The sequence below is a fragment of the Scomber japonicus genome, chromosome 1 (assembly GCF_027409825.1).
Source record: "Scomber japonicus isolate fScoJap1 chromosome 1, fScoJap1.pri, whole genome shotgun sequence".
NCBI lineage: Eukaryota > Metazoa > Chordata > Actinopteri > Scombriformes > Scombridae > Scomber > Scomber japonicus.
The window spans coordinates 42,492,480-42,508,778 of record NC_070578.1 but is presented as its reverse complement, the minus strand read 5'-3'; the positions used below and the strand labels follow the sequence as shown (position 1 = coordinate 42,508,778).

The following is a 16,299-nucleotide window of genomic DNA, read 5'->3' as shown; positions in this document are numbered from 1 at the left end:
AGAGACATGCACCGGCCCACAGAGCTCCCGCTGCAATGATGGTGCAGCAGCAGGTTGAGGAAGACTCTCCATGTGGAAATGATGATACAGTCTTAAGCAGGTGTGAGCCTGCCAGCATGGTGTGGATAAACACTCATTCAATGTTCAGAACGGTTTCTTAACAGTCTATGAACTTTATTTGACATAATAAATAGCAAACTCTGCATAGTGTGGTGTGTTACAAATAGGCCTAAATCTAGTTATCTAAAGTATTGGAAAACAATCATATTCATATACTATCCTGAGTAATTGATTAGTTGCTTTTATTAACCACTTACCACTATTTTCATCAAAGGATGCCACACATAATTGCAAATCTGCAAGCTTACAACTCACTTGCAATGTGATGTGGTTTGAGCATACTGCTATTTTCACAATTTTTTATCATTTCCCAATTCAGGTCATTAGAGTTAAAGTGTTTTAAGTGTCAACATGCACCTTTCTTTGTGCCCACAGTCCAATTTGTTCATGAAGATCATTGATCTAACAACATAACACATATGTAGCCTATGCTTTACATATTTTTTTCAGTCAGTGTTCAACCCGTTCAACAGTTTCACATTATACAGTTAAAACTAATTCAAGCCTATTCAAGTCTCTAGAATATAGGGGATATTGTTCAGTATACTACTGTTATTAAGGGCTTTTGTGTATAAATGTGCATCAACACGAGTTGGCACAGTATCTGCGCGCGGATTGTAGTGGGCCGATCAAAAAGTCCAGGGCCGAAATTTTGTCCCAGTCCAGGCCTGCTTTGCACTAATTCAGAAACAGTGTCAATATTACAAAACTAGTTTACAAGAGGGCACTGATAAGTTGATTTTGACTCTCCTCTGGTCTCTGATGTTTGTTTAGTGGCCTGCTCTGATAGCTGCAGCCTCACATCACACACACACTCTCAACTCGCTCAGTAACTGTATGATTTAATTTTTAAAAATACAGAGCTTGTAATACACTGTTGTTTTGTTTTGGTGTTAAAAATAACAAAAAAACGTTACGAGACCCTGTTTATATCTGCAGTGTGAAATGTTTGTCTTCACATTATTAACAAAATTAGTTCATAACACTGAATTCATTTATCACAAAGCTAATATAAAGTAATAAAAACTCTCACCTATCGTCTTTCTCTCAGAGGACACACGGTGGCGCTGTCTGTTGGGAACCGTTACAGCCGTTACATTTTAAATGATTGAACCTTCCTGCAGGGGGCGCTCCTCTCTCCTCCTTCCTCACTGTCTCTGTTTAAAAGCGACTTGTAAATGTTTTTGTCATTACATATTACACACATAACTTTATAAGATTTACACACATTTATATATATGGTGCTTAATTTAGGATATGAAACCAGCCCCCCCCCCCCCCCCCCCCCCGCCCTCCTGTAAAATGGTCTCACCCACTTCTCTACTTTAAAACCAGCTTAATTCAATGTTGATTCAATTACATTTTTTTCAACAGTAAAAACAGTCAAACCAAACCAAATATCAACCGGAAGTCAACCTTACTGACTATAATTCAACGTTGAATTAACATCTTTTGCTATCTAGGAAGATATTTCCAGTGCAGTAGAAACTCAATCCAGCCCTCCTACCGCTGTGGCAGTGAGTTTATCACAGTGACCGTGCAGCAGCAGAAGAAGAAGAAGTATGGAGTTAGATTTGTTTCATAATGTTGTGTGTGTGCAGATCGACAATCTGTGTGTAAATGTGTAATCTGTAAATATAAACACCTTCCACAAATACAAAAAAAAGATTTGTATACTCACAAAAATATTTTGCAAATATAAAACGGATCTGCAAATACACAAACAAATTCCACAAATATAAAAAATGCATTAAATTAATTTTGTGAACTCAGTTTTTATTTGTGAATCGAAAAAACATTTGTGGATCTCAGTTCTACGCTTGTGGATTTGCTTTTTACACACACGGAGTTTTGAAACAAACTTTCCGCCCGTCCGAACGAAAATCCACTCGTATCACTCGGCTATTTTCGGATAGCAAGTGATCGCCTACTGGTGACGTCATTTCCGCATATCAAAGTAAGAGCACGCAGTCTTTCTATGAGCTTTTTAAAATGTTTATCAGCGATAAGTGACGTGCATTCATGGTTTCATGTTAATGTCATACAGTGATTATTAGTGTGTGTTTATTTGTTCTATGTATATTATCTAGCACACACTTTCATATACATTTCTGTTTGAACTACATTAGTAAGAGTACACTACTAATAAGATGAAGTGCGTTGTGACTTTTACCCATCTGAAAGAATAAATGAAAAATATAAAGGATGAGGTGGCTGATAACTGCTTAGCAGCAGCCAAGCCACCGTTTTAGAGAGCTGAATGTTGATGCCTTTCATACTCAAACAGAAATGTATATGAAAGTGTGTGCTAGATAATATACATAGAACAAATAAACACACTAATAATCACTGTATGACATTAACATGAAACCATGAATGCACGTCACTTAACGCTGATAAACATTTTAAAAAGCTCATAGAAAGACTGCGTGCTCTTACTTTGATATGCGGAAATGACGTCACCAGTAGGCGATCACTTGCTATCCGAAAATAGCCGAGTGATACGAGTGGATTTTCGTTCGGACGGGCGGAAAGTTTGTTTCAAAACTCCGTGTGTGTAAAAAGCAAATCCACAAGCGTAGAACTGAGATCCACAAATGTTTTTTCGATTCACAAATAAAAACTGAGTTCACAAAATTAATTTAATGCATTTTTTATATTTGTGGAATTTGTTTCTGTATTTGCAGATCCGTTTTATATTTGCAAAATATTTTTGTGAGTATACAAATCTTTTTTTTTGTATTTGTGGAAGGTGTTTATATTTACAGATTACACATTTACACACAGATTGTCGATCTGCACACACACAACATTATGAAACAAATCTAACTCCATAGACTTTGATGATTTTTGTTCCATAACAAGAACATCTGACATCTCTGAGATTATTTTTAGCTTCAGATTTTCTAATTTCTTCCATAACATGTGTCTTTGAGTCTGACCCTGGAGAACTGAAGATTAATCAATTGTAGTTTACTGTTACTGTTTACTAGCTTTTTTACTTTATGTTCTATCTCAGCTTTGATCAGAAGAAGGGGAGGGGTATGGTGGAGCTAGTATAATGTAATATATTATTATTTATGATGATGTGTCAGATATTGTGTTTACAGCTCGTTTTGCAGTTTGAAGAATCTGGACAAATTTTCACTGCCAACATTCACAGATGTTAGTTTGTGTTGTGAATGTTGTATTTCTAGTTTGATGTCTTTAATACCTTACATCAGGGGTCAGCAACCAGGTTTAACATGGGCCAGTTTGTTTCAGGTTCTTTCATTGGGGGGCTGTTAACTGCTGCAGTGGAAACTCATGATACGTTTTATTTGAATTCATTGAAGAATAAAATTGATTTATAACACTGTTAAGGACTGTATTTGAGGGGGAAATGGCATCAACACATAATTTCTGTTGGACTGTCAAACATTTGTGTTGAAGAACAAACATGTTCTTTAATTTCAATTAAGTTTTTTAGATTACTTAATTTCAGCACCTTTACTGTTCAAATAGAAGGGCACAACCATGATTTTAATGCCTCTCCTGGTGTAGGGACAGGATTAGATGTAACCTGTTTACAGTTTTTGACCTTTTTCTCTCATCTTTTTATTTTTTAGACACCTTATCTCGTAATTATGAGATGAGGAAAGGTGCCACATTGGAGTTCAGTAAAGTTGGAAAGATATTCACAGATTCGAACTTCCAGGATCAATAAGTAAAATAATAATAATTAAAATAAGAGATACGTGAAAATAAAAAAACGGAAAGGTGTCTTGCACATGTAGCCTCTTATTTTCACGTCTCCCTTATTTTAATCTCTCTCTCAAACATTCGCTCCTAATGTGAAAAAGATATGTTAGCCTACAAAAACAATAAAAGAAATCAAAGCAGACAACAGCAATCAAATGGAATCGTTGCATCGCCTATTAGAAGAGATGACCACAGTGGTGAAAATTACGCAAAAATATATTTTACCCAAACAGCTGTTGTAGTATGACCATGAGGAGACCGTGGATGCATGTAGTGATTTTGGAGTCATTATATTGTATACCAGAGCAGTTATTGATTGTTTGCAGCATCGTCCTCTGGTATTGCAATTTGCAGACACACTTGTGTGGCTGCCAGCTACACATAGAGGTTTTTATGTTAAAAAAACGCTTCTCCTTTGACTAATTGATCTCAGAAGTTTGAATCTGTGAATATCTTTACCGAACTCCAATGTGGCACCTTTCCTCATCTCATAATTTCGAGAACTGTTTTTTTTCTATTTTCTTCTGTATGTTCTGCACATGTTAATGCATATTATATATATTTAGAGAGTTTTTCAAATAAACCTCATTATTGGATGTTTTTATATACAATCTTTTTTACCCTTTTACTTCTTTATGCATTTCTGTTATTTAGACAGTAAATGAAGTAACCTAAAATTCAGGTTTTATATATTAAATTACAGAAATGATCACATCTAAAGATAAAAATCAAGGTCCCTAGAATAACAATTATCCATAATAAACAATGACTCTGATAATAGTAATAAAACTTTCATAAAAAGCCTTTCACATGCGCCTTGAGATAAAGCTTCAAGTACTTTAAAATCTTCCATACAGAGAAAAGTTGTTTATTAGATTTATTAAATGGACACTTTCAAATTAATTCTTTAGCTAGCAGGTTTTAAATGTTTGAGTTTGTCTCCATCCGAACCTGCAACACTGCTTTGATGCACCATTGTATATTTTACTTGTCGTTGTTTTAGGTGTGACGTTTGTGTTGTATTTTTACTTTATTGTCCAGAGTACACAAGCAAAAGAAAGTGAATCAAGCTGTTTAAGTAAAGGTTGAACCAACAAATCACAGCACACACCAACAGAGACTTTAATAATGTTTGAAAATAAACATCTCTGTGCTGAAATGTTTGTTCTTTGATGATCACAGTTATGAGCTTTTATTTTGAAGTCTGATCCGTTGCGGTTTCCGGTCTGTGTCCAACAGCTTGACGCATCCAGGAAACAAGGGCCGTGGCTTCATCCTCAGGGAGGGGCGGGAAGTTACTGTCAGACTAAAACTCACGTGATGAGTTGATATTAAAAAATATTCATCAGTAAAGAAACATTCCAACATTTCTGTAAATCCAGAAGTGGAAAAAGTAATCGGATACTTTACTGTAGTAAAAGTACCAGTAGAGCAAAGTAAGAATACTCATTAATAGTAAAAGTCCTGCATGAAAAATCCTACTACAGTAAAAGTACTGCAGTATTATGAGTGATGTAGTTAAATTATTGATAAATGATTAATGGGAGAGGAAAGAAGAAAAAACAAAAGGTCTGATACACAAATGTGTTTTCAGTTTTTGGACTTTTTCTCTAATCTTTGATTTTTGCTGAAATATTGGATCATTTCAACATTTATTGAAATGAAAGCATATGAGAAGTTTAGAGGGAAAAATGTGAGTCTGAGACAGATCTGCTTCACACTGCAGAGTGTTTGATGTTTGATTTCAGCAGCTGATCTTCAGTCAGAAGAGTTTCTGTCCACAGGAGAGACTCTCCCTCCTACAGAGGAACCAGAGAGACTCTCCCTCCTACAGAGGAACCAGAGAGACTCTTCCTCCTACAGAGGAACCAGAGAGACTCTTCCTCCTACAGAGGAACCAGAGAGACTCTCCCTCCTACAGAGGAACCAGAGAGACTGAGGAACCAGATGGCAAGGACCCAAATCCAAACCCAAATCCAGCACACACAGGTTCAGTGAATGTGGTGTTGAAGGTGTGGAGGTGGATCAGTGTGTCAGAGGAGACTCTGTAGAAGGACAGAGTGCCTGCAGGACAGTCCACATACACTGCTACTCTGTTAGAGACAGAGGAGGAGGAGGAGGAGGAGGGTGTTTCTATCTTATTGTGACAGACAGAGTAACCATCATCAGAGCAGTTCAGACTCCAGGACTGATCATTCCTTCCAAACACACAGTCAGCACTGCGTCCTTTCCTGCTGATTCCTCTGTAACTCACTGATATAGAAACTCTTCCTCTCCTCTCGACCTCCCAGTAACAGCGACCAGTCAGAACATTTCTACACAGCAGCTGAGGCCTGACATTGAATCTGTCTGGATGATCAGGATATGACTGAATCTGATACACATAGGTCACCTTCCTGTTGTTATCAGACAGTTTGAGTTCTCTGCTCATTGCGTTTGGATCCAGTTCCAGTTCACAGGCATCTGATGGAGAGAACGAGACACAATACAGCTGCAGTTATTGATCTATCATCTGTTTGATGATGACGTCATCTTCATCCTCAGTTGGATGTCACTGACACGCACGCACAGACAGACAGACAGACACACACACAGACTGTAGCTGTATAACTGTACATATATTTAATGTTTTATGACTTTTTATTTATTGAGTTCTTTTATTTTTTGTGGTGTTTTTGTTGTTCTGTTCTGGTTGTTAGTCTGAATGTTGACTTTATGCTTCTTGTCCCCCCTGTTTATTTGTGTTTATTTTTAATTCTTGTTTTTTTCCACAATAAAATAAAAAATAAAGATAAAAGCACACTTACACTTCCTCAGACCTGGTGTCAACCATCGGACTCCAGCAGGCTGCAGGCTGAAACCGTGATAGAATCTAATCAGGTTTAACTTTCAATATTTACAGGAAACTTCAGTTAGAAAGAAGAAAAAGTCAAAGATTCAGTTGAGATCTGTGATCAGCTCTGACAGAGAAAATGTTTCCAGGTCTTGAGAGACTGAGAGTGTCCATCTGTCCATTCCTGAGAGTGTCCACCTGTCTGTCCATACCTGAGTGTCCACCTGTCTGTCCATACCTGACAGTGTCCACATGTCTGTCCATCTGTCTGTCCATACCTGAGTGTCCACCTGTCTGTCCATACCTGAGTGTCCACCTGTCTGTCCATACCTGAGAGTGTCCACATGTCTGTCCATACCTGAGAGTGTCCACCTGTCTGTCCATACCTGAGAGTGTCCATCCGTCCATACCTGAGAGTGTCCACCTGTCTGTCCATACCTGAGAGTGTCCAGTCTCCAGTGCGGATCCTTCAGTCCAGCAGACAGAAGCTTCTCTCCTGAGTCTCCTGGATGATTGTAGCTCAGGTCCAGCTCTCTCAGATGGGAGGGGTTGCAGCTCAGAGCTGAGGCCAGAGAAGCACAGCCGTCCTCTGTGATCAGACATCCTGACAGACTGAACACACACACAACAGTTCATCTAATGAGCTTGAAAAGATTCTCAACTCAATAAACATTTTATATTTATATTTGTCAGTAACATTTTATTTGTAATATTTTCCTAAAAATATACTCTGTACGTTCACCTGCATGAACAGGACATGACAGCAATCCAATGTTGTAGATTTTCTGTTCATAATTCCGTTATAGTAGATTTTCATGACATTATGCACACTGAGTCTACGTTGAAGATTAAATGACAGAATGTAACTCATATGTTGGCATTAAATGTAAACTATAAACTAAGGAGAAGCCAGAATATTACTTCAAATACATAGTCATAAGAAGGACCTGAGAGTTTCCAGTCTGGAGTGTGGACTCTCCAGTCCAACAGAAAGCTGCTTCACTCCTGAATCCTGCAGGTTGTTGTTACTCAGGTCCAGATCTCTCAGATTAGAAGACTGTGAGCTGAGAACTGAGGACAGAGCTGCACAGCTTCTCTCTGAGAGGTTACAGTCACTCAACCTAAAGAAGAAGTTCAATAAGACAATCCACAGATCCAACATATAAAGAAAGTAAAAGACTGGTAGGTAAACTTTTATAGACCGCTTAATCATGACCTCAGGCTTCCAAGTGTACATTGTGGACTATCCAGTCCAGCAGAAAGCTGCTTCACTCCTGAATCCTGCAGGTTGTTGTTACTCAGGTCCAGATCTCTCAGACTAGAGGACTGGGAGCTGAGAACTGAGGACAGAGCTGCACAGCTTCTCTCTGAGAGGTTACAGACACTCAGCCTGAAGAAGAATTTTAATAAGTTAATTCACAGATCCAATATATAAAGAAGGTCTGAACTTGGTGGGTATACCTTTACAGATTACAGTTGAATCCTGACCTGAGGGTTTCCAGTCCACAGTGTGGACTCTCCAGTCCAGCAGAAACAAGCTTTACTCCTGAATCCTGCAGGTTGTTGTTACTCAGGTCCAGATCTCTCAGATGGGAGGTGTTGCAGCTCAGAGCTGAGGCCAGAGAAGCACAGCCTTCCTCTGTGATCACACATCCTGACAGACTGAACACACACACACACAGAACAGTTCATCTAATGAGCTTAAAAATATTCTCAACTCAAACATTTTTTCCCCTTCATGCCTTTATGTTCAAACTCAGCACCCCCTGCTGTATGTTGGTGTCATTCAGATACATTTTAGGTTAGTAGAAGGAGAGAAAGCACATGTTCCTGCTGGAGGCTGCAACTGCTGAAACTCAGAGTTTAATCTGATGCCATTCTGTTTTTACTTTGGCAGTAGAAGAGACAAAATATCACTTCATATACACAGTAATAAAAATAACCTGAGAGTTTCCAGTCCGCAGTGTGGACTCTCCAGTCCAACAGAAAGCTGCTTCACTCCTGAATCCTGCAGGTTGTTGTAACTCAGGTCCAGATCTCTCAAACTAGAGGACTGGGAGCTGAGAACTGAGGACAGAGCTGCACAGCTTCTCTCTGAGAGGTTACAGTCAGTCAACCTGAAGAAGAATCAGCAGAACAAAATAAAATAATGGCATTTATTTTTCTTTGAGTAAAGATTACAAGTTCATATGTAGGAATCAGAAATTCCTTCTCATTAATGACACTGGTGACCATGTCAAATGGCTGCAGTCAAACATCTCTCACTCCCAGTCAGTCTGTTTGTTTACAAACAAATACACACAAAGAGGCTCCTGTTATGCTGTGGCCTGACCGTTGAGAGCCAATCCAATGGCCAACCTGAAAAATAATTAATCAACCATCCAAACCTGAACCATGAACTGCAAACTTTGTTTACAAACCATGAACACCAGTAGACTCAGCATGCTGTGGTGAGGGAGCAAAAGGCTGTGTGTTTTTAATGTGTGCTTATTACTTCCTTTTGACTATCAACAGAAAAAACAAACAAGGTTAACTGTGTTCTGCTTTCAATCTGATGCTTGTTTTCTGCTCCTTTGTTGAGGAAATAATGTTTCAGCTGTTAGTTCTCAGGAAGTGAAGATTTGTCATTGTGGGGGTGTTTTGTTGTGAAATGTGTTGTGTGTCTCTCTTTTTCCACATTTCCTTTATCTTTCACTCCTCCCTTTCTTCTCTATTCTCACTCCTTAAATCCAGACGTCTGCTTCTGTCCTCTTCTCACTGATTTTCCACTCATTTTCTCCTATCTTCTCCTTACTTCTGCTTTAAAGTCCTTTCTCACTCTCCTCATCATGACATGACTGAATGTGAAATGACACAAAACAATCCTCAATGTTAGGGTGGACCTACAGATGGAGATACTCCCCCAGTTATAGAAACTTGTCTTAGGGAATTCTAATTTTAAGATTCATGACTTTTTTTGGGGTAGAGCATAGCTCAGTGGATAGAGCACCCACCCCATGTGTTGAGGCTACAGTCCTCGCTGCAGGCAACCCCGGTTCAAATCCTGCACCGAGTGGTCCTATCCTGTGTGTCATTCACCCCTCTCTGCTTCCAATTTCCTGTCTCTGTCTATTAACCTGTACATTAAAGCCAAAAAAACTTTTTGAGAAGAACATTTGCGGCTGTAGCTCAAGAAGCCCCCCCCCCGCTCAGTCTATAGTTATGTGTACACCTACAGAGCTTTGTTGGAGGCTTTGACCACTGGCAGCAGCCTCAGAAGAGCCTCCTCTGAAGCAGAGTATTTCTTCAGGTCAAACAAGTCCAGATCTTTTTGTGATGACAGTAAAATGAAGACCAGAGCTGACCACTGAGCAGGAGACAGTTTATCTGTGGAGAGACTTCCTGATCTCAGGTACTGTTGGATCTCCTCCACTAGAGAAAGATCATTCAGTTCATTCAGACAGTGGAACAGATTGATGCTTCTCTCTGCAGACACATTCTCACTGATTTTCTTCTTGATGTAGTTGACTGTTTCCTGATTGGTCTGTGAGCTACTTCCTGTTTGTGTCAGCAGACCTCGTAGGAGAGTCTGATTGGTCTGCAGTGAAAGACCCAGGAGGAAGCGGAGGAACAAGTCCAGGTGTCCATTTGGATTCTTTAAGGCCTCGTCCACAGCACTGTGGTAGAAACGTGGTGATTTGTCTCTGAACACTTCAGACCAACAGGATGTTGTTTGTTCTTCCAGCAGATTGATTCCAGACTTGATGAATGTCAGATGGACATGAAGAGCAGCCAGAAACTCCTGAACGCTCAGATGGACGAAGCAGAACACCATGTCCTGGTACAGCCCCCTCTCCTCTTTAAAGACCTGTGTGAACACTCCTGAGTACACTGAGGCTGCTCTGATATCGATGCCACACTCCGTCAGGTCTGATTCATAGAAGATCAGGTTGCCTTTCTGCAGCTGCTCAAAAGCCAGTTTTCCCAGAGACTTAATCATCTTCCTGCTCTCTGGACTCCAGTGTGGATCTGTCTCAGCTCCTCCATCATACTTGATGTTCTTCAGTTTGGACTGAACCACCAGGAAGTGGATGTACATCTCAGTCAGGGTCTTGGGCAGCTCTCCTCCCTCTCTGCTTTTCAACACATCCTCCAGAACTGTAGCAGTGATCCAGCAGAAGACTGGGATGTGGCAGATGATGTGGAGGCTTCGTGATGTCTTGATATGGGAGATGATGGTGCTGGCCTGCTCCTCAACTCTGAATCTCTTCCTGAAGTACTCCTCCTTCTGTGGGTCAGTGAACCCTCTGACCTCTGTCACCATGCTGACACACTCAGGAGGGATCTGATTGGCTGCTGCAGGTCGTGTGGTTATCCAGAGGTGAGCAGAGGGAAGCAGTTTCCCCCTGATGAGGTTTGTCAGCAGCACATCCACTGAGGTGGACTTTGTAACATCAGTCAGGATCTCAGTGTTGTGGAAGTCCAGAGGAAGTCGACACTCATCCAGACCGTCAAAGATGAACACAACCTGGAACTCTTCAAACCTGCAGATTCCTGCTTCTTTGGTTTCAGTAAAGAAGTGATGAACAAGTTCCACCAAGCTGTACTTTTTCTCTTTCACCACATTCAGTTCTCTGAAAGTGAATGGAAATGTGAAGTGTATGTCCTGGTTGGCTTTGTCTTCAGCCCAGTCCAGAGTGAACTTCTGTGTTAAGACTGTTTTCCCAATGCCAGCCACTCCCTTTGTCATCACTGTTCTGATTGGTTCACCTCTTCCAGGTGAGGCTTTAAAGATGTCTTCTTGTCTGATTGTTGTTTCTGGTCTGTCTGGTTTCCTGGATGCTGTTTCAATCTGTCTGACCTCATGTTCATCATTGACCTCTGCAGTCCCTCCCTCTGTGATGTAGAGCGGTGTGTAGATCTGATTCAGAAGGGTTGGGTTTCCTGCTTTAGCGATCCCCTCAAACACACACTGGAACTTCTTCTCCAGGTTAGACTTGAGTTTACGTCGACACTTTGCAGCACGAGCTCCTGAATGAACAAACAACAAATGAAATCAGTGAGTGGATCCTACAGAAAGTCTAGAAATCTGAACATGTAAGTGTGTCTGCGTAGTTTTTCCTCCTCCATCAGTTTTATTCAGCTCATCAGTGGAGGACAAACAACCGCTGATCTGATGCAGATATATGCAGCATATTTACAGCAGATTTTGAAATATAAACCTCTCCCATGTTGCCTCCATTTCCTCTCCATCATGTTAAATCTGTTAAAATCCTCTTACTGCTCTGCAGACGCTCAGCCAGCTCCTCCTGCTTCATTCTCCTCAGGAAGTGCACTGTGATCTTCAGAAATGCCTCTCTGCTGCTCCTCCTCTGCTCTTCCTCCTCACCGTCCAACACCTCCTCATCCTCACTCTGACTCTCTAAGCATTCTGGGTCATCTGGACTCAGACCCCCCTGGACTCTCTTCAGCTCGTTCTTCACAAAAGTGAAGATGTTCTCCTCCAGCAGCTGGAACAGAAAGATAAAGTGAACATTTCATTTAAACTGGTGGAACACAACATGTGATTCATGTGTCAGTCTGAAGGCCTGCTGGTCTAAACAGATCAGCATGGACACTGTTAGGACCTGAATGCTACTTTAGTATTTCATCTGTGGTTGATGGAGTTAAAAGTAAAAGGTGTGTTTGTACATGTACACACCATAAATATGGAGTCCAGCTGTGTTTGATGCTGCTGTGCAGACTGATCACTGGGAACCTCTGAGCTCTGCTGCTGAACTCTGTGGAGAAAACATCACGTTTAAGGACATTTAATGACTCAAATCTGCACTCAGCTTATTAAAGATGTTCTGTCATGATGACAAAATGAACTCCTGTAAATGCTGCTCTGATTACTGGATGTTAAATTCTTACCTTCCATCAGCAGGTTGTCCATCTTTAAACTTAATAGGATGATGCTTAGACCGGTCACTCTTCATGGACACACAGCTGGGTTCAGGAGAATCTGCTCTCTGCTGCTGCATCCTGATACTAATAAAACAGTGATAAAAACATGCAGTTAAAACCAATGAAATTAAGGATTAAACATCAGTTTAAGTCCCAGAATTAAAAGGAAGTGTTTCAGAACAGAGTGACTGATGAGTTCATATTGCTCCAGTGATAAAAAGTGGTCTTGAATCAACAGAAGAAGGAAGGGTTAGTTATAGTACAAAAAGTAACCCATGACTTTCAACAAACTAACTGTATTGTTTGTTGTTTTAATCCAATACATTAATTGTTTTCTTAAATTCTTCTGTCTATTTTTTCATGTTGTTCTAATTTCTAATTGATGTCGACTACAGTGAAGCCAAAGACAATTTTCCACATTGTGGACAATAAAGTTTAATAAAATTAAATGAAGAAATGCAGGACTGACCATCAGTTGAATCATCAGAATCAAACAGATTTGGTCTAATGGAGAGAAAGCAGCCTAAACCCCTAAATTATGAACTAAGGACAGCCACAATCCCGACTTTCTCTGCTGCCCAGCTTCACTGAGTCTCCTAAAATGTTGCCTGCCCCTTCCGAGGTCCTCGTGCATCTTGACCCCCTTTCGACGTGGTTTTGTTGACACCTTGGTTTCCAAAGTTTCTGCCCTGAGCAGCTCTTCCAGCCTCCAGAGTGGTCCTGTCCATCTGTCCTGCCTTCTTTCTCCTCTTTGTTTTCTCCCTCCTGACCAGCCTGGAGGGACATTTGGGAGCTGTCCCTTGAGGGGCGACTGTCATGATTCCTGTTTAAGCTCTGTTTGTGTTGCCCTGTCTGTTTCTGTCCCTGCCTTCAGTTTCAAACCCACCTGCTCACCTGCTGCCACTGTGTAATTCCCTCATCAGCTCCTCACTACATTTACTGCTCTCACTCATTTTTTTTCATTCTAGACACTAGATTGTGACGCTGTTCCTGTCTGTTCCTGTTCCTCTTGTTACCTGTTCCTGCTGGTTTGAACCTTATTTAAACTGCTTTCCCTTTATGGTCTGTAAGCCTGTCTGTTGGTTTCTGAGCATTAAAGCTGTTTCCATTTAACCTGTCTGTGGTGTTTGTGCCTGGTCCACCTGCTCCGCCCCACATAACACAGGAGGTTTATTCAGCCCAAACAGCCAAACAAGCATTTTTAATTTCTTACCTTCCATCAGCAGGTTGTCCAGGTTTAAACCAAATATGACGAGGCATAGACCAGTCACTCTTCATGGACACGTTTAAGGACATTTAATGACTCAAATCTGCACACAGCTTATTAAAGATGTTCTGTCATGATGACTAAATGAACTCCTGTAAATGCTGCTCTGATGGGTGTCAAACTGGGTGTCAAATTCTTACTTTTGATCAGCAGGTTGTCCATCTTTAAACCTGATCAGACGATCCATGGACCAGTCACTCTTCATGGACACACAGCTGGGTTCAGGAGAGTCTGCTCTCTGCTGCTGCATCCTGATAAAAAAAATAAAACAGTAACAAAAACATGCAGATACAAATCAAAACCATTGATATAAATACATTTCACATGTTATAATATTTGTATTTTAATTCTAATTTGCTAATTTAACATGAAATTGTCGACACCAATAAGTGTCTGTATAAATATATGCTATGCAAGTTATATTTAGGTTGGGTAGCTAGAGTTGCCATGACAAAAAATCTTTTGAATGGGTGCCACGGTCTAAAATGTCTGGGACCCCTGCTCTCTATTTAATTCATGTCTTCTCTGAGACTTCTGGAGCTGTCTCATCTTAGTTGATTAGTTGACTAATCAGTGGTTGAGCTCTTTGTTAACTCACAAAGTTAGTAGTTCATTCTGAGTTATTGTGACTTATTATTCAGTAGTTGAGTGTCAGATGTGACAGTGAGTGTGAATAATGATGGTGGAGTGATGTGAGTGGTGAACAGTGATGGACAGTTAGAGATCCTCATCTCACCTCTGAGCTTTGGTCTGGCTGTCATGTTCCCCACACAGAGAGCTTTTAGAGGGAGGGACTCCCTCCTCTCTGTCCTCACACTGATCCATAGCAGAGAAACAGCTGCTGGGAGAGCTGCACTCACTCACTACAACAAGGTTTCATCACAGGACACATTAGTTCTCATTCATCTCTCTAACATGTCACAAATACTGTAGAATAAAGAGAAGCAGCAGCTCTTCCCATCAGACACACGGAGCAGGTCCATATGAGGACTCTGCAGCCTCTGGGAAAGTTCACAACATGGACTGTAAAAGAGCTTTCAGTCAAACCAAGTCTGTCTCAGTGTTGGGGGATGGTTGTTTTTTGGATTAAAATGCACCACAGCCAAGTTGATCATAGCTGTTTGACCAGTTCTGACACTGCCTGCATTTTTCACTGATGATAAGATCTCAGATTACAATCAAAGTGCTGTTGGTTCAACCTGAGAATCACTAACAGTAAAACAAGGAAATCATTCTCAAACTGCTCTCCTTTAACTCAGAAAGAAACAAATCATCAAGAATCTAAATTTCTGCAAAACCTGAAGGATTAAATAAATCTAGTGAAACAGACAATCATCATCAGAAACATTTCTACTGTCCAGTCAAACAGTGATTCAACACAATATGATCAAACTGATGGTTCATCAGACATTTACAGATTTCTCTGGTAGGATTCTCACCTGCTGAAGTCTCTTCAGGTCAACTTACAGACACTTTCCACCTTCATGTGTAGAGAAACATGAGGAGAGAAGAAGCTGCTCATTCTCCCTCGTCAGTCCTGCTGTCTGTGTTCATTTGATCTGAAGACGCTGTCACACCCTCATAACTTCAGAGTCCACATCTAGCTTGACGTCAGAACTAGTTTCACCTGTGGCAGAAGGGGGAGGGTCCATGCAGACTGAGAGGGGAAGAAAAGTCTCTTTGGGATTTAAAAAATAATGCCATGAATAGTTGTTTTTTTTTGTTTTTTTTTAATTTACATTTCGATATCAAAATACATAATTCCTTCCTCAAATTACATCCTGTATAATGTTCTCTAGACATGCAAAGCAGAACTCTGTACAAGAGATGCAAACCATAAACAAACACTCCCTTCTTACAGAGTAACTTTTCTCTTGATGGAGGATGTAGAAAAACTTATAATCATGTGAACAAATGAACAATTTAAAGTCTGTAGCAAGAACCAAGGGGTTTAAAGGATACAATACTATTACTCAACAAAGTCTGATCTCAGTGGTGATACAAAGTCAAACAAATTTTTTTTATGTTTAAGAAATTTACGTTTACCAGATTCTGATCTGACAGAAAAAGTCATCCTTTCCATCGTAAATATTATGCATTACTTCAACCCAATCCTCCTCTTAGGTGTCTCTGTCTTCAGACACTTCCTGGTGTTTTTTTTATTAGCAACCATCATGATCCTAAACATATATTTGTCTCCTGAATTTGTGATTCTTTCGTTACCTTTTCCCAAGTATAATATGTCAAATGGAAATGGACATTCCACCCTTCAAATCCTGCCAAGGTTTAACAGAGGGGCATTCCCAAAAAACATGAAAATGATTTTCTCCACATTTTGTATCCTGATATTCCTATTTTCTCTTCGTGTAATAAAATATCTCACTATGTTCTTCCAGCCATACTCTCTCCATGA

At 40.2% G+C, this 16,299-nt stretch overlaps 1 protein-coding gene across 1 annotated transcript; it reads right to left on the bottom strand.

Moving 5' to 3' along the window:
* Positions 1-5,498: 5,498 nt before the first annotated feature.
* On the bottom strand, positions 5,499-10,913 carry LOC128372426 (NACHT, LRR and PYD domains-containing protein 12-like; the record flags this gene model as incomplete). The annotated part of the gene is made up of 8 exons (XM_053332511.1): positions 5,499-6,284; positions 6,919-6,932; positions 7,141-7,306; positions 7,642-7,815; positions 7,911-8,084; positions 8,183-8,356; positions 8,638-8,811; positions 9,910-10,913. Coding segments are annotated over 8 exons (2,388 nt in total), but the record flags the coding sequence as incomplete, so codon positions are not given.
* Positions 10,914-16,299: the final 5,386 nt, after the last annotated feature.